This window comes from Taudactylus pleione, unplaced genomic scaffold (assembly GCF_031769625.1).
Source record: "Taudactylus pleione unplaced genomic scaffold, aTauple2 ptg000064l, whole genome shotgun sequence".
NCBI classification, from domain to species: Eukaryota; Metazoa; Chordata; class Amphibia; order Anura; family Myobatrachidae; genus Taudactylus; species Taudactylus pleione.
The window spans coordinates 2,185,889-2,205,633 of NW_028284466.1; the positions used below are offsets into that span (position 1 = coordinate 2,185,889).

At 42.8% G+C, this 19,745-nt stretch overlaps 1 protein-coding gene across 1 annotated transcript in view; it reads right to left on the minus strand.

Moving 5' to 3' along the window:
- Positions 1-19,745, minus strand: part of GPC4 (glypican 4) — a 118,386-nt gene that overhangs the window by 7,055 nt on the left and 91,586 nt on the right. The window contains exons 5-8 of the mRNA XM_088465746.1: positions 4,193-4,323; positions 2,372-2,509; positions 1,607-1,737; positions 514-689 (exon numbers count right to left, since the gene is read on the minus strand). Coding sequence (XP_088321872.1) covers positions 514-689; positions 1,607-1,737; positions 2,372-2,509; positions 4,193-4,323 — 576 coding nt within the window. The remainder of the gene's footprint in view (positions 1-513; positions 690-1,606; positions 1,738-2,371; positions 2,510-4,192; positions 4,324-19,745) is intronic.

Genomic DNA, 19,745 nt, shown 5'->3' on the forward strand with positions numbered 1-19,745 from the left:
TTCTACATGGGAACAGAAAGAACATGGAATTATTTCAATATTATGTCTAAAGCACAGATGACCAATGAAGACGTAGCACGTACAATTATTAGATTAATTGGACTCATTGGATTAATTGGAGGTATAAACAAAATTAAGGTATAAAAATGAGCTGAGAGAGAGGGAGGAGGGAGCAGTCGGAGAACAGAGGAGAGCACAGAACGAGGGTCGGGGGTGCCGTTACCGATGTATGAAATATTGACTGACTGCTATCCTGCTATTCTGTACTGGGTGTCACAAATGTATTTTAAAAGTATTCCCTACTGCTGTTGGTATAATTTATGTTTTTTGTTGTAACTCTGCACTGGCAAAATATATGTATGATTAAGCTGTCTTTAAGTAAAAGCATTGTCATTTATTTTAGAATCTGTATTTGTGTGGAATTATTTCGTTACTCACTATTACAAATAATGTTTTTGAGCAATCCAGAAATATTTGTGTGTTATCTCCGTCTTCCAACAAAACGATGCTTACTTATGTCAATGAAATTCACATCATTCCCATTGTAGGCACTCTTCATCTTGTTTGTCATAACACGTAGTGCCATGATTTGCCGGCGAATGACCATGTCTGGCTTTGTGATGTCCACTTGCACGTCTGGATTATTAATCTGACTTGCTAGACCATTGCCCATGACGGCGTACAAATACCTGGAATACATAAAAAACCATCATAGGAAACAAAAATATGGTACAATAAAATCACACACTGTAATTCGAAGTCCATTAGTACGCAGTGTAGAACATCAAACATTACTATGCCAAAATTGAGTGTTTGATAAACAATGTGGTCTGAATCAATACAGGAGAGAAATAAGGTTGTTGGAAAATCCTGGCACAGTGCTGGTGAGGTACACAGAGGTTCTCAGCAAGAAGACAGAGATTGCAATACGTTTGTAAGTTAGAGGAAATCACACTAGTATTCTAAAAGTCATGTGATATTGCCTGCAACGTGCCAAAAAATTAATAAAAAGACCCTTGATCCTCCTTTCAGCTAGTAGTGGATAAGTAAATCCAACATAGAAACAAGATACGGGCATAGGGCTTGATTCACAGTTGTATGATTTGCCGATGTTTTCGCAGTTGAGCAATTGGCAACCTGCACATACGTCAAGGTACATTACCGTAGTCGCAGCAACTATTTACTTGCAGTATTATTGACCGTCAGGGAGCGTTTGTGGGAGGAAGCAGGGAGTGACGGCAAAGAACACAGGAGTGTCGCTACAGTTTCAAATGGGGTGGGGGGGCTCTTAATCTTAATGGGTATTAAGACGCCGGAGCCATATTTCTTGCATACGGGATCGCAGGCGTTGCACCCTAAGACCGATGCAGTGTGTCTGTAATCGGATGCTGCAACATTTTACGTAGATGCTTCACAAAGCCGCAGGTGGGCATTTTCTGGCGGCTGCGGCATTTGCATTTTTTTGCATCGCAGCTGCGTCCACATACGCAGCGGTGGCATTAGCGTACAATTCTGAATCAAGCCCATAATCAACACATTTCCCTGTCTTTTTTTATTAAAAAGCTGTAAATCCGAAGACACAGACTTCACAGAGCAGAACACAAACCCGCTCTTGTCGCTGCCATTCCAACAGTCATCCTCACTAACGCCCGACGTCCAGTTGTTTTTACAGATGCTACTGGGTAAAGAAGACCAAAACTTTTTGGCAGTCTTCAACTTCTGTTTCACATCAGACACCTGTTAACAGAGCATTTATTTAGAAAAGACATTTAAAAAAGAGGTAAAGTCCATCTTTGAGGGTGATTTTTTAAGATGGTTAAATGTCTGTTTTAGAAATACAACCTGTACGTTATGTTTCTTTGCTAGATGCGCTCTACAGCAAGGTTTATCTAGCACATACCTTTCCTGCACACTCACCATTTTCATTGGGTGGGCCCTATGCAATTATTCATTAATTTCCAGACCCTACTGGTGCACCACAATCTGGAGGTCATGAAGTTTGAACAGAGAAGCACTAATACCTTATCACGCAGCCCTATTCAAATCACTGACAGGAGCCAGATGCTGCGGCAGTGGGGAAGGGGGCTGCACTTGCTCGTTCCCCCAAAGATGACAAAACACTGCAGGACAGGTACCGTAATTGCAAGGTTGACTTGCTAGCAGAGCTTATCTAAGAAACAACTAGGCACAGGATAAAGGTTATATTTGCATATAAAAAGCCAAAAAGGAAAAAAAAAAAAAGCCACAAGCACACATTAAAAGAGCCACAAGTTCAGCTACTGCAAACAAACCAAAATCATGTTTGAACCAAAGAAATTGATTAAGAGCACAAAAAAAAAATAAACTAAGGTAAAAAAGAAAATGAGCTCACCAGTCTGTCCAAATTTGTCCCAGCAGCAGTTGTTGGCCGTTCTTCTTCACTATAGGCCCTAAAGCGATGGTTGATGTTACTTTCTGACACAGAGCGTGAAACTCGCCCAGGCTTAGGTTGTCCACATCCCTGGAACACCTATCAAATAAAATCACAATGGAAAGCCAGTTTAAGAGTGTTGGGCTGTACAAATATCATTACTAAATGTAACAAAGAACATTAAGATTATAAGGAACTCCTTTATTATAATTGGTTATCTTGGTTATCGTGCAAAATTGCATCCTAATGCCTAGGGAGCAGCAGCAACTGATATAACACACTGATGTGCTGAGTGTAACCATAACTGAAAGGGCCGGAATGATCACTGTAGACACTCTAGTAGCAGCTCCAAAACTAAGAAGTAGGGCCACACTCAATAGTGGCACCCATAGTCACTAGTGGCACCCATACTAAACTGCTTCTTACCATAAGAATTGAAAGGTGGAGGATGCATCCACAATTCATCAGACAGTGTGTGGCGCTTGACAGTGACATCATAGCCAAGTGTCAACTCCCAGTCCATCATAGACAGAAAAGCAGCAGCCGCAATCAAAAGTCAGGGGCCGGCTCTGCAGGGGCATGAAACCAGTTTCCTCAGTAACATTATGTCACACATTCAGCTTAAGTGTCCCCTAGCCATTGGTTGCTTAATGGCAGTGCCAGCTATGGTAACCAATAACACAGAGTGCACATCAGTATGGGTGTACCAAGGGTGCAGTAGTAACAGACTGCATGTGGGTGTACCAAAGGTACAGTACCAACAGACATATGGGTGTACCAAGGGTGCAGTAGTAAGATGACATGTGGGTGTACCAAGGGTGCAGTAGTAACAGATGACATGTGGGTGTACCAAGGGTGCAGTAGTAACAGATGACATGTGGGTGTACCAAGGGTGCAGTAGTAACAGATGACATGTGGGTGTACCAAAGGTACAGTAGTAAGATGACATATGGGTGTACCAAGGGTGCAGTAGTAAGATGACATGTGGGTGTACCAAGGGTGCAGTAGTAAGATGACATGTGGGTGTACCAAGGGTGCAGTAGTAACAGATGACATATGGGTGTACCAAGCGTGCAGTATTACCAGATGATATATGGGTGTACCAAGGGTGCAGTATTAACAGACGACATGTGGGTGTACCAAGGCTGCAGTAGTAACAGATGACATATGGGTGTACCAAGGGTGCAGTATTAACAGATGACATGTGGGTGTACCAAGGGTGCAGTAGTAACAGAGGACATATGGGTGTACCAAGGGTGCAGTAGTAAGATGACATATGGGTGTACCAAGGGTGCAGTAGTAACAGAGGACATATGGGTGTACCAAGGGTGCAGTAGTAAGATGACATATGGGTGTACCAAGGGTGCAGTAGTAACAGATGGCAAGTGGGTGTACAGAGGATGCAGTAACAGATGCGTAATTGAACAACAGATGGTAATACCAAAGATATATTAAGATTATAGATAGTTATGTTGAGGATGCAGCTAGAGAATAGAAGGATGAAGTAAGAGATAAAAGGGGTCTATTTATCAAGCAGTGAAAAGTGTGGAGAAGTGAACCAGTGGAGAAGTTGCCCATAGCAACCAATCAGCTCCTACCTATTTTATTATAGACTGTAGTTGGTAAATGCTACTTGAAAGCTGAAATGGTTGCTATGGGCAACTTCTCCACTGGTTCACTGCTTGATAAATAGACCCCTAAGTGTGATTATACACATAATGAGAGGAGAATGGGACATTGTGTGTATAGAGGAAAAACTAAAATATAGTTTTAGCGACAAACCTTCTCTGACACCTGCATGCTGTTTTCCTGCATATTCATGATGGCATCTGAGATTTTCACATCGATTGGGTCCATGACAGTTTCAATGTTGAATGGACCCTCTAATCTTTCAGCTACCATTAACATGGACTCTACAAACAAAATAAAAACATACCTTTTATTACAGGTTAATTTAAGGTCTTTAAGAATCGTGAACCTCTTGCGTAAAATGCACAAGAGCTCAAGGCTACAAATCATACCAAGTCTGGATGCAGTAGTTGAACCAGATTAAAATGTACCACAAACAAATTCAAGTGCCTCACAGGGGCCACGATCAGCAATGGATTTAAAATAAATAAATCAATCAAAAATGGATTTGATTTAAATAGGATTTTTTATTAAAAAATTAAAAATTTAAAGTTTACTTAAAAAAAAAAAAAAATGAATAAAAAAATCCTATTTAAAACAAAAAAAATTGATTTAAAATCAAATAAATCCACTTTTAATTTTATTTTTTTTTTAAATCCAATTTTATTCAACCCTGGAGCATCTCTGCCGATAGTGACTGCACAGAACCACCAATCTACTGTAAAGCATGGATACAGGGGAGAGCTAGATGCAGTTTGTGTCTGAAACAGTCAAAAGTTTTTGCAACACTTCTGCCTTTAAGTTTATCTTCTATAAATGGAGCTTGTTTGCAAAAAAAAAAAAAAAATCCCTTCTGTAAGGCTGAATATTTTACTGAAAGGCCACTTTGTGAAGTTTAGTCACTAGGATTCCAATACAAACTGTACATTTTGTTAAAGCAGGAAATCTATTCTGGCAGAAGCTCAGCCATTAATGAAGCCAAGAACGAGAAAGTTTAGTTGGAATCTTTACTATAAAGAAAATCTCAAATTGCGACCCATATACCAATGTAAATTACTAAAGTTTTTCTGAAAGGTAAACTTTAATCATTTTTTAGAAAGACATTGGAGGTGATGCTTACTTGACAAAGGGATGAACAGGGTGTCTGATCAGAACCATTACACCTAACTTGAATATTTAATGGTGCCGCTTATCAGTGTTAGATGATTTATTTTTTAAATTTTTTTCATCAGAAGGCTTTTTCCTATACCCGTTAGCTTACCATGTAATATTCATAGCAAATATTTAGTCTAGTGAGCTTCCAGAACAATGTCCGTATAGAAGAGCAAACATACATATGGTAATTCTTATGGGGGGCATCCACTAAACGATTTTAGCAGGCGATTGAACGATAACGATATCGTTATCGTTCAATCGTTTAAAAATAGTTTAAAAATCGTTTACACATCGTGCAGAAATAGTTTCTCACGATGCGCGCTCCCGCTGGTCGTGTGATCGTCTCCTCCATCGAGTGAACATGCAGGTCAATTTCACTTGATCGCTTCTATATCGCTTGTAGATCGTTTGCACATCGTTTACACATCGTTTGCACATTGTTCAGGGTGAACGATCAAACGATGAACCACTCCCTGACACTCCCACACCACCATTTTGTTTATTATTCTGCCCTGACGGAGCGTCTGACAAGAGGCAGCATTTGGAGGACCACGCGGATCCCAAATAGAAGATCGGTAAGTATTTATTTGTACACCACTGTCCACCAATGTAGCACTCCCTGGGGACTGGCACTGGGAAGGGGTAAAAGAGGGGGCACACAAACGGGGTGTGGCACTTGGAGGGTGCTGCATAGAGGTACTTGGGGGTGTGCAGTGTAAAGGGCATACTGTGGGGGGGGGTGCTGGAGAAAGGGCATGGAGGTGCTGCATAAAGGGCATAGGGGGAGGCTGCATAAAGGGCATAGGGGGGAGAGGCTGCATACAGGGCATAGGGGGGAGAGGCTGCATACAGGGCATGGGGGGAGAGGTTGCATACAGGGCAATGGGGGGGAGAGGCTGCATACAGGGCATAGGGGGGAGAGGCTGCATACAGGGCTTAGGGGGAGAGGCTGCATACAGGGCTTAGGGGGAGAGGCTGCATACAGGGCATAGGGGGAGAGGCTGCATACAGGGCATAGGGGGGAGAGGCTGCATACAGGGCATAGGGGGGAGAGGCTGCATACAGGGCATAGGGGAGAGGCTGCATACAGGGCATAGGGGGAGAGGCTGTATACAGGGCATAGGGGGTGCTGCATAAAGGGCATAGGGGGAGAGGCTGCATAAAGGGCATAGGGGGTGCTGCATAAAGGGCATAGGGGGTGCTGCATAAAGGGCATAGGGGGAGAGGCTGCATAAAGGGCATAGGGGGTGCTGCATAAAGGGCATAGGGGGTGCTGCATAAAGGGCATAGGGGGAGAGGCTGCATAAAGGGCATAGGGGGAGAGGCTGCATACAGGGCATAGGGGGAGAGGCTGCATACAGGGCATAGGGGAGAGGCTGCATACAGGGCATAGGGGGGAGAGGCTGCATACAGGGCATAGGGGGGAGAGGCTGCATACAGGGCATAGGGGGGAGAGGCTGCATACAGGGCATAGGGGGGAGAGGCTGCATACAGGGCATAGGGGGAGGCTGCATAAAGGGCATGGGGGGAGAGGCTGCATAAAGGGCATAGGGAGAGGCTGCAGACAGGGCATAGGGGGAGGCTGCATAAAGGGCATGGGGGGAGAGGCTGCATAAAGGCCATAGGGAGAGGCTGCATAAAGGCCATAGGGGGGAGAGGCTGCATACGATAATGCATTTTTTTTATTTATTTTTTTTTTATTTTATTTTTCTCACTTGCAGACATGACTGGAACTCAATCCAGAGCGTTTGTGACCGGGTTCATTGAGATCTACCAGGCCAATGAGTGCCTTTGGAAGCACGCAGATCGGGACTACTCCAATCGTGACGTCAAGCTTCAGGCACTGAAGAAGTTGTTAGCATACAGTCGGGAGTGCGACAGTGATGTTGGTATAGACTGGGTGAAGAACAAGATCCAGGGGTTGAGAACAGTGTTCCTGAAGGAGCACAAGTAGTATGAAGATTCAAAACATTCGGGAGCAGGTGCAGATGAAGTCAAAGCCAAAATTATGGTACTATGACTTGCTCAAATTCGTCCTTGACCAAGAGCCAAAGACACGGGCGCGGTCTTCGCTGGTTCCCGAGGAAGAAGAGACCCTCGTGGAGAATGTGGAGGGGCAGGACCAGGTATGCCATTAAACTATTGTATTTTTTAATTGGACATTGGCCATGATTCAGAGCCGCTCGCTGCGACAGATTGCTAGCTCTGAATCAGGACCACTATAGCGAGCGGCCATGATGGTCGCGATGGTCAAGACCATCACAACCATCGGGCTTGCGACGAGACCCTTGTGGTAGGGTCTCTTGGCCGCAAGCACCTGAGAGATTTCGGCTCTAACAGAGCCAAAATCTCTCCCACTGACATAACTCGTGATGTCAGTGGGGCGGCACCAAACGGTAGGCGTTCACATGGGAACGCCTCCGTTTGGGCAGTCACCCCCTTGGCCCGCCCACCAAAGGGGACGTGCTGTCACTCAACATCGACAGCACGACCCCTTTGTTGCGAGACCCGGAGCGACTGAGTGGCCGTCGCTGTCCGGGTCTCACGCATGCGCACGACGGAGCCGGCTCTGTCGTGCGCATGCGCTCTGGGCCGCCATCGACCCCATTGCGAGCGCTCACCACTTGCGTCCGGGTCTGATTCAGGCCCATAGTGTATAATTTTTTGCTAGGATGGACAGGATGGTGATGCTCCAAATGTTGTGATTTTTTAATTAAAAAACAACTTGTAAGACACTGTATGTATGTTTATTTTGTTAATAGCTAAATACTTTTATTATTTTTTTGTCATTTTTCCAAAGGAGGATGTGAATCCTGTCCCTTCAACCAGCGAGACCACAGAGGTTATGGAGTCTAGAATCGAGAGGCCGGCAGTGGCAGCACCCGCCAAGAAGAGGAGGACGCCTTCCAGAACTCCATCCTCTGGCCCGTCAAGAAGTGACAGATTTTTGAGTCACGCGGAGGAGGTATTACATGCACCCCCGGTCCAAATCAAACTTTTGCAGCTCACATCGGCAACGAAATGGACAGCATGGCTCATAACCAGCTGCATCATTTCAAGCGTATTATATATAACGCTCTGTTACTAGCTCACGATGGAAAATTGGACGAGCATAGTAACATAGGGTCATATATGATGGCGCAGCCCACCCCATTGTCTTCTGACAATTTCCCTATCCCACCTCATAGACCCGCGTCCCAACTAAGGCCAATTCCTCCTCCGTCACATCCCCTCACCTATCATGCGTCGGGCGCCCCACAGACACCAGTTCCCATTCCCACCACATCCAGCAGTGAAATGCGCTCATCATGGATGAGTGCACATGCCACGCTGGAGGCCGATGATGAGATTTATTTTAATTATTAGATATTTTTTAGAGTTCGGTTTTTTTAAGTGATTCAAAAATTTGACACTTCTTTTTCTTTGGTTCTTTGTCAAGGCTGAATTTGAGCATGTACACAGTGCCTTAACTTTGGCAAATGTACTTCATTTGCACCTGTTTTCCGAACGTTTTGATTTCTGCATACTTCTTGTGCTCCCATGGACACTGTTTTTGAACCCTATTTCTTGTTCTTCACCCTGCTTATGTTGACATCACTGTTTAGCTCCCGACTGTATATTACACTTATTTCAGTGCCTGAAGCTTCTCATGTTTGGAGTAGTCCCTGCTGAGGAGGCACTCATTGGCCTGGTAATATTCAATGAATCCGGTCCATTTTTTTTTTTTTTTTTATACTTATAAAAATTGTCAACTTCAATACTCTGGTCTTGTGTTTTTCTTTATTGATGGTACATTCATGTAGAATAAATGTTTGGTTGTGGGTGTGATTTTCATTAACCAATGTGTGTGAATTGAATATGTGTACCATTCATCCTATGTATACTGACCCTGAATAATTTGTGAATTCAGGGCCTGATTCTGACAAGGTCGCAAGCACGGAGCGCTCGCAACGGGGTCGATGGTTGACCACTGGCCATGCGCACCACGGAGCCGGCTTCGTCGTGCGCAAATGCGCCAGACCCGGCTAGCGACGGGCAATCCGCCGCTCCGGGTCTCACACCAAAGGGGTCGTGCTGTCGATGTTGAGTGACAGCACGCCCCCCTTTGGCGGGCGGGCCGGGGGGGGGGTGGAAGCCCAAACGGAAGCTTTCCTGCCGGAACGCCTGCCATCTGGGGGCGGCCCCACTGACATCACTTGTGAACTTCCGGCTCTGTTAATGCCGAAAGTTCTCTGGGGCTTGCGATGGCCGAGACCCTACCACAAAGGTCTCATTGCAAGCGGGATGGTCGCCATGGCGACCATCATCCTGGCCGCTCGCAATAGTTGTGGGTGGTCAGCCACAGCTATGCTAGGGGCCAGGAGGCCACTTAATAAAAAAAAATAAAAAAAACCCAGATTCTGATCGAGCGCTCTATCAGAGCGCCCGTATCTGAATCAGGGCCACAATTTTCACACCTAATCATTGCTTTATACCCATATTATATCCAGATGTTGTTGTAAAACCAAAACAAAATCTTATTAAAAAAAAAACACTTTATAATATTTGAAAAAAATAACACAATAATTATAAATGAATTTATCTAAAAGCATAAGCAACTTTAAATTAGGAACATTTTGGTACATGATCTAATGACATTTTAGTAAATTTAATTCAAATAAGTATCCAAAAAGTCAGTGTTTGAAAAAACTTTTATTGTCATTTTGCAAATATTAAGTGTGGGTAAAATAAACAATTATATGTAATTATCTTGCCATTCCACGGCACCTACACCATTAAAGAAATGGAGGTATTCTTCCCTTATTGCTTTTGCACGCCCTGACGCAACCTGAGGGACTCTGGATTGGGATACTGATGGCAAGAGTTCATTGTTCACCATTTGATCGGGCCGCTCCAAAACAGAGGTAGCTAAGTGTGTTTGCGATGTAGCTTTACGCCGTAACAAGTTGTGTAGAGCACAGCAGGCCATTACTACCCATTCAATTTTTGAAATTTCCAGATTAATAGGTGTATAAAAAATTCTAAACCTGCTGCACATGATGCCACACGAATTTTCCACAGTACGCCTAGCCCTTGAAAGGCGATAATTAAAGATACGCCGCTCTTTGGTTAAACCCCTTTGGGGATAGGGTTTCATTACATTCTCCTTTAAGGCAAAGGCCGCATCAGCTACGAACACAAAGTTCAATTGATGCTTGCAATGTGAAACAGGCGGTAAATTGATGGCTCCAGAGATCATACGATGGTAAAATTCAGTGTCCTTAAATGATCCACCATCTGATGCACGGCCATTTTTACCCACATCTATAAAAATGAATTCGTAGTTGGCGTTGACAATGGCCATCAACACAAGGCTAAAATAACCTTTATAATTGTAGTAGAGCGAGCCACTATTAGCTGGTGGGACAATGCGCACATGCTTCCCATCAATTGCCCCGCCACAATTTGGAAAGTTCCACTTATCTTCAAATTGCTGAGCTATTGTTTGCCATTCCTCCACGGTAGATGGAAACTAAAACAAAATAATATAAATAAAAAAAATAAAAAAATGCAAAAAGAGATTTAAACACTTTGGGGTAGATGTATGATAGCGGCACTTACCGTGCCCCTGTACCGCTTCATGCTTCGCCTCTTTTCCGAGGCGAAGCAAGAAGCATTACCAATGAGACGTAAGAACATCTCATGGGACGGAAAGGGGAGCCTTAAATCCCCCCTCCGGCACTAACCGCTGGAGAGCAGAGCGCATCAGCCTAGTGCTGATGCACTGTGTCTGTCCCGGCCGGCTCTCGCCAGTATCGCGAGATCCCCATGTGCAGCCCTAGAGCCGGCAGCAGCCCCAGAAGGGACAGCGCTGTCCCTGTTGTGGGCATAGGCTAGCGCCAGGCTGTAGCTGACCATAACGCCAGCTACAGCCAGACGAATGGTCATGCGGTATGGCCCTTATGCTCGGCGCTGCTATCTTGTAGATAGCAGCACCAATAATGACAAAGGCACATAGCGCCCCTATCAATTACCGTCCAGACCCCCCGATCATACATCGGGGAGAAGCGGTATCACTGGTTTTGGCCTTCATACATCAACCCCATTATATTCCAATTTAAAACAGATTTCTATAATAGGGTATGTGAAGTGTTTTTTAGCAAATAAAATTACTCTTGAGTCCTGCACTTACACATTTCAGGGGGGGGGGAATAGTGGAGTCCTGCAGCACATGATGTGTGACAGATTAGGGCAGACTGCGGGGACCTGCATGTGTATACTAGGAGTCCTGCACATACACATTTCTGAAGGGAGAGGGGGGTAATGGGTTCCTGGATCACTTAATAAATGAACAGTATAAAATGTGATTACCTTAAAATACTCAGCCTTCAAAACCATAAATATGGCTCGACAGGTCTCCGGAATCATGCGACCTAAAGTTTGCGCAGAGATGAGGGTGCCAAACTTTAAGTCAGCAAGGGATGTGCCAGTCGCCAGGAACCGCAGGGTAGCGATCAGCCTCTCCTCAGGGGGTATGGCCCTTCGCATCCTCGTATCCTGCCACTCGATATAGGGCGTCACCAAACTCAATAACTCCTGGAAGGTGACGTCATCCATCCTCAGATAGTTTCGGAAGTCATCAGGGTTGTTCTCACGTAGTCCCATCAGCAGTGGCATGTGCGACAGAGTATCCCTCTGCAGCAACCACTCCCTGGTCCAGCATGCGTGCACCCTTCTCCGTCTCTCAGACCTCTCCCTATCAGCTAAAAGCATGACTCCAGCATATGCTGTCATCACACGATAGCGATAAGAAGGATCCATGAGGAAGAGAAATAAGACAAGCCAAAAACAAACCACAGCAAATGAGCAATGCAACAGCGTTCAGCAGGTATAAACCAAACCAGCCACAGAGCATAACTGCAATGAGTAAAATGGCCGCCAGCTATTTATTCCCTCAGTATAGCCACGCCCACCCCTCTAAAATATCTGCCCACTGTAGCTGAGAGCTGTCAATCACAGTTTGAAACGACATCGTTTATCCTTAGATCTTTTGAAAATCGTTTACAAATCGTTTGCACATCGTTTGCAAATCGTTCAGAGTGGAAGATCAAATTTCAAGGGAAAATTCAAGGGAAAATCGTTTAGAGGTTGGACAGGGCTAAAATCGTTTAGTGGATGCCCCCCTTTAGTAAAGTAACTGCAACATGAAAATCTATTAGTACAGTATGTTCACAGACGCAGATCACTAAATACACAAATATGTAGTGTAGAAACACCTACTTTAGTCATCACTATACAGGTTGAGTCTCCCATATCCAAATATTCTGAAATACGGAATTTTTATTTAGCATGACTGAGATAGTAAAACCTTTGCTTTTTGATAGTTCAGTGTACACAAACTTTGTTTAAGGCACAAAATTCTTAAAAAAATCTTGCATAAAATTACCTTCTGGCTTTGTGTATATGAAACATAAATGAATTTCAGGTACGTATACAATCTGTTTGAGCCCAAAATTATTGAGAATCTAGTATAAAATTACCTGCAGCCTGTGTGTATAAGGTGTATAAAAAACATAAATGCATTCTATGTTTAGAGTTGGGTCCATTACACGGGATATTTCATTATGGTATGCAAATATGCCAACATACGGAATATTCAGATATCCAAAATACCCCTAGTCCCAAGCATTTTGGATATGGGAGACTCAACCTATTTACACATATATGTATTTATATTACACATACAGTATTACATATATAATACATTAACTCTTTGAAAGAGTATTCTGGCCAAGAAGTTAACCAAATGATTTAAGGCAGAACTGTATTAATACAGTGTGTATTGTTTATGGCCTATACAATAAGGCAGATTCCTTTTATTCTTTAACATTTAATTTTATGATTGACGCATAAAACAATTGTGTTTAGATACAAGCTAGACAGATTAGCAATTTAAGGGAAGATGTTGCTACTGGATTCTAAATAACAGATTTCTTATGTCGAAGAAGTTGTTGCACACATTCAATGGGGGAAATTCAATTGTTTTTTTGGGTGTCCTAACTAACAGGTGCCCGGCAGAGCAATACAATTGTTGCTCCATTCAGGCGCAAGAGCCACTGTCGCCGATATTTCTGCACGTGGCCTCCGGAGGTGGAGAGCAGAATTGTGCAAAAGTCTGTGTTTTGGGTTTAGGATAACTTGGGCGTCCTCACCAGGACTTTATATAGGTTTAGCCGTTTTACTAAATCTGAAGCAAATGTGATAGTTAATGGGCTCCCACAACAATTCCTCTGTCAGGCACCCATTAATTATCATCACCCAAAAAAACAAAATTAACTCCCCCCAATAAGTTTCATGGAGTTGGCTTGGGCTGAGGTAACGTATTTGGTTCAGGTGTGCTGCAGGCTGGGACCAGTCAGGAAGAGTGTGTGGTGGTCAGCTAAGGTAGGCTTAAAAGAATAATCGTCAAAAACTGCATTGTTTTTGGATCATGATGTGGTGGGTTACAATAACTATCACTAGACTGTGTGGCCCGGATGGTAACAATATTAAAGTTCAAATTTCTCTTAGGTGTTTGGACTCTCAACATTTAGACAATTTTTCTCCACAAAAAGTATTTTTAAAGAGTGTATTCACTGGAACTGAATTCCAAAACTGAACTGCTCCCCTGCTCCTTTTCCAGCCTCAAAAGGAATGACAAAGCCTCTCACTACGGAATTCATCTGATCCGACCTGGAGACAGGAATCTGACTAAATGCATATTTTGTTGAAGAGGAGAAAATGTAATAAAACAAAAGGAGTCAGACTTTTGTGATGGCCTTCAATAAAAAGTTACTTCAAATCCCTGAGTAAAGGCCGCTGCCATGAATATACCATTGTGTTACAGGAGGGGAAAAAATTCTTTTGAAGTGTCAGCAAACGAGGGCTGGAAAATAGAAACGTACAAACCCAACTTGCTGACTGTTGTCAGAGCGGTTTCTTTAGTTTGTATTTGAAAGACTTAAAGAGTCCACTTTTACTGACCATCACAAATGTGCCAGGTAGAAGTTTTTTTTTCTTTTTTCAGCTCATATTAGAGCAAATCATTTTATCTGGTTACTTTGTATGCCTTTAGCGACCAGGAAAGGCCCGATTAATAATGTGTTTGTGAAAGCCTAAAAGGAAACACAAACCCGATTCTTCTGGCTGTTTGGTGTCTTTGTAAACTAAGAGCTAGCCAGGCCATACACAAGAGCATGGGAATTGTGTACGAATTGAGTCTTTTGTTATTCCTGATTCCATGGCATTCCATGTATCACAGCTAAGGAATGCATGGGGTTTTTTTTTTCTCTCCTCTCCTTTGACTGTCGATATAGAAAATGCATTTGGCCTCCAGCTGAGCTGCTAAAGTAAGCTATAAAAGATAAGGAGTTTAATAATTGGCTCACAAGAATATATTCAACTGTAGCAGATCGACATTGACAGAGTACAGAGAAAATAGCTCATTAAAAAGTATAGTGAGCATCTCGGCTACAGTATTTTATTTTTGGTATATATGGGCCGGTGTCCCCTTCTGGCAAACCAAATTACTTCTGGAAATAGCATTTCACATTAGCTTAGCCAGTGGGATACCTCTAAACTCTTATTTAGTGGACAGAATATAATCTAGAATAACTTTCTAAATAGGGTGTTCTGAATTTCATAGAAAGAGCCCTGACAAGTTAAAAAGAGGTGTCTGTAGGGCCATACAGCTTTGTTCTTTAACAGAGGAAATTGTGAATTTGTAACAGGATTTTTTTAGGTTTTCTACTGCAAAAGTGCAAAATGACGAGATTAATTTTTAGTGTCGAGTAGAAGGCGGATAATTATGCCATAAATGATTCATTCACTTTTCATTGCTGCATTTGTTAAAGGTTAAGTGTGCCTTCTTCTCTGTGAAGTGGAGCATAATATGGTGGAACTATATAAAGGATAATATATGCATGGCTACTTTTTTGGTTTACTAAAAGTATACCATGCTTTATATTACATACTTGCCTACTATGCCGGAAGTTGCAATGTAGCCCAAAAAAAAGGGTTAATTCCTGTTTCTCCAAAATGTATAAATGGCCTTCATCTTATGTAATTACTGCTGCCAAAGCCAGCTATAGCAGAAAAGCATATGGGAGCTTACGAAGCATCAAAAAGCTGTGCTTTTCGTCACCTACGCATCAACACATAGTCTGTAACATCCTCACGTGGTACTATCTGGAATCTACGTTCAGCAGCGCTTGGCTGAATGAGGCCCCAAGTTCCTTTTGCTAAACTAGTTATTAGGACCTGTACCTGTGACCGGAGATTACTGGAATACTGTATATTACTATTTTTACATACATATTACTATATAAGCCTGTGAGCACCATGTAATATCACAGGAACTTACATAAAATAAACTCTGGTTGATACACAAATAGCACAAAAGATGCCTCCCAAACATTGCTGTGCTAATCGATCCATGCCAAATGTTTTTATTGCTGATAGAAGGCTTTCCATAAATCTTGAGACTGAGATGGGATGGGACTGATGACATGTTGGGATATGTTTTAATCTCTCTTGGGGTTGTGTGTGAACCAAATAAGTGGTAATGTAGGAGAGGTTAGACATTAGATTGCTTTAGATTGTCAGTTTCAGCAGTGGGTCAGTCTCTTTGTAACCGATCTTCCAGCCCTCCCTTCTCCTTGGTTCATTTGAGGTTTACGGTATTTGTAGGTGGGTAAGAACGGCTATCCAGTGATATAATGGTGCATTAATTGGGTCCACACTCCTTCCAGTAAGGCAGCGTTTCCAATCTTGGTTCTCGAGGCACACTAACAGCCCAGGTTTTAAGAATGTCCATGCTTGAGCACAGATGATTAAATCACAATAAATGAGTTATCTATGCTGAAGTATGGCTATCCTTATAACCTGGACTATCAGTGTACCTTGAGGACCGCGGTTGGGAAACACTGCAGTAAGGGCTTTGCCGAGACCTGCCTACCGTGGGCCAGTCACATCGCCTGTTAATATCATTGGCATTATGTAAAGAAGAGTTGGGAACCCTAATGATAGGCACTTTTCGGCAAGATAAAAATAAAAAAAAACTACAGGTGACTTGTGCTAAAAGACAACAGCCAAGTCCCAACATAGAGGAACACAGCCTCTCTAAAAATCTAAAAAAAACAGATACAAATTGAAAGAGAGGAATGCAACCAGGATGCTATCTGAAAGCAGCGTAAAACCCAAAGACTTGAACAGGAATCTCAATGAATGTTTTGTCAGTGATGTTCCTTTTTTTTTTTACCATATTTCCATATAAAGCAAAGCAATCATCATCATGTTGTAATACAGTCTATAAACCAGTAAACCAAGGGTCAATAGAGAAGGCACTCAGCTGATATAGGCGTGATAAGGACCATAAAAGGTATCTTTAAATTTACACTGATCTCCATAATTTCACCCACGAGAAAGGAATGGCAATGGTGTAATTCTGTTATAAACCCAACATCGTTGGCAGAAAGCAGGTAATTCCCACTCATCTACATGAGGTGATATAGAGGCCATTCCTTTCCCCTATTTTATGTGCACCTATAGGGTGAGAATAATAGACATTGTGATTTATCAGTCTATCTATTGTGGGTGAAGTTGTGGAGATCAGTGGAAATGAAAGATAGGCGAGATAAGGACATTGAAAAAGTTGGATTACTTGTTTGTACACATCACTATACCTTGATGGGGTTTTTTTTTTTCTTTCCTTTAAATGGAAATATGGTGAAGAATGGAGGAACATCACTATTCAGAGCATTCATTGGGATTACTAATAAATACTCAGGAGTTTACGTTGCTTTCAGACAGCACCCCGGTTGCGTTTTACCTTTGAGCATGATGTTGCCTCCCCTTCCAACCATTATTCCCTCAATGCATGGGATTGTTGCATTGGCTAGCAGATCCCCATATAACTCTCCCGTTAGCGCATTACCCCTATGCATGTGATAACTGTGTTGGTGTGCACTCGCAGTGCAAGTGATGGTGGCATTGCTATTGATTTCCCTTAGTCAGCTCTGGTTCCAGCTGCCCTCTCTCTGCCACCATAGTAAGATGACCTTTTTACTGCCATTTTCTGCTGTCAGGCTCACTATTTTGGAGTTGTTACCGCTACTTCTGCATTACATCTATTTGTGCTGAAAACAAAATAGACCTAACATTCTCCATTATAAAAATCCATTACTATGAGGAAGAATTTGGCAGAGATTTGTGATGCAGTTCCATGCTTGTACGGCTTAATATCGTATAATAACCTTACACCATTTGCAATGCTGATTTAGGAGCCCGGTTGCGAATAAAATAACTTGCTTCAGTTTGGCGGAATATGACGACCAATAACCACAATGTCTTTGCAATACACTTCTGTATTCAATGCTGCCAATCTGATTGGCAACCTTATTTACTAATCTGTACAAATTAAAAACAATGTGCAAATGAAGTGAAAAAATAGAAAGGCAAAAAAAATAAAAAAACTTTTCTACTGTAAAAGCATTTAATTCTTCTCCTCATTCTAGTAAAGTGGAGAGAGCCCAAACTTGTGTCCAAAACATTTGCTGTATTGTAGGCAGTTTGTAACTGGGTGGTGGAATACGGTAAACTGTGTTGTCCTAGACAGGGACTTTCTAAGACATATGTTGGCTCAGGACAAATACACATGTAGACGGCCCCTATGCCGGACCACAAAACATTACTTGCAACTGTGACCCAGAATATCAAGCGCTTATGTTTTGTTTTGTTTTTTTTAGGATGTTGGACTACTCCACCTAGTAAACTTGCCAAAGCTTAGTTCGCCAACATAAAACGAAAGCAGGTTGGGTGTGCAAGCAGGGGGACCAATCACAAGCTGCAATCTCCTGAGGTGCAGAGTTCCGCTGGACTTGCAGGGGCTCTGGCTGGAGGAGGTGGGAGGTGTGGTAGACCTGCAGGAACGCCCTTTATTAAGTGGTAGCGCAGATTTAAAAAGAGAGCAAACAACAAATCTGAAAAAAATAATTTACTTTGTTACTAACTGAATGAGGGGGATGTAGTCTGGAAGCCGACGGTCTAAATGCCGACCGCCGGCTTCCAGACTCTCTAATCCCGGCGTGGTACTAATGACAGGCGTCGATAACTCGACGCCTGTCATTAACCACATGCCGGAAAACCGACATGCGGCATACCGGACGAAGGTAAGCAGTGTGCCGGGAACGGTCAGCTGCGCAGGGGGGGGTCTGGGTTTAGGCACCCCCGGGGGGGGGGGAGGTTTGGCACCCCCCCTGGGAGACTTAGGTTTAGGCAGCGGGGAAGGGGGGGATTAGGGTTAGGCACTTCTGGGGGGGGGAGGTGAGGGTTAGGCACCCCTAAGGTAGGGTTAGGGGTAGAATTAGGTTAGCGATACTTACCTCAGAGACGATCGGGCTCTTCACCCTTGCCGGGCTGCCGGGATTTGAACCGCCGGCAGTGCGGCCGGTGGTAATACCTGCTACACCCGAATGAGGATATAAAAATTTTTTTTAAATAAAATTACTATCATGGCAAACGGGTGGGAGGGGGGAAATAAAAAAAAACCCTTGAAGCAGTATTAAGTGTTTCAAATGCATTGCTTGCGATATCGTAATTTCCTATATTTCCCATAAGAAACTACAGTTTTAGGGACAGTAGGTTTGCTGCAAATTAGTTAACATGTAGCCTACTCAGGAAGTATGAGACATTCACTGGAAATGTATTTAATTAGTAAAAGAATCTATTAAAGAAACAAAAGCATAAAGAAAGGATCTAAAGCAATCATGTAAAAAAGGGTGAAACTCGGAAACAAAGCTCAGATTAATTAAAGCATTTTGTTAAATTCATGACATGGTTCTGGGGGATTACAGCATTGCTCAGTGCCTTGGGCCTCTGCAAACTGACGTGCATTAAGTAACAGTGTATATACCAGCAGGGCAGCAGGAATACTTCCACGCAGACATCATTTTAGAGAAACGCCTAATGAAAACAGATTTTATGGAAAGAGCCAGTTGGCTTCGGGATTACAGTATACAGCAGACTTAGTTTAGAATTAGCTAACTCTCCAACTTCATCGAAAAAACCTATTTCCTGGCTGAGAGCAGATGTACATTATCAGACGAGGGTTAAAGTATAACTAGAACAGATATAATATATTGCGAATTGTCCACATTAAAAAGTGTTCAGTGTTTTCCTGCATGCAATGCCGCAAATTGGACTATTAATTTTTTTCTGAAAATAAAGTATTAAAATTGCTCAACAGCGTTCAGTTAGTAAGGTTCTCTCTATTGGCGAGTACTGAATAGTGCTCAAAGGTCTTTAAAGTGTTAAAAAAAGAATTTGCAAATACAGCAATTAGCAGCCTAGTAAAGTCACAAAAGTGCCAAACAGTGATGTACTAATGGCCATCTTAAAAATAACACTCAAACAGCGCCTCAAAATACACACACACACATATATATACACACACACACACACATACATACACACACACGACCAATTCCTCGGCACTCCCAAATGCTGTTGCATAATTTCTGGGTGCCTTCCACTT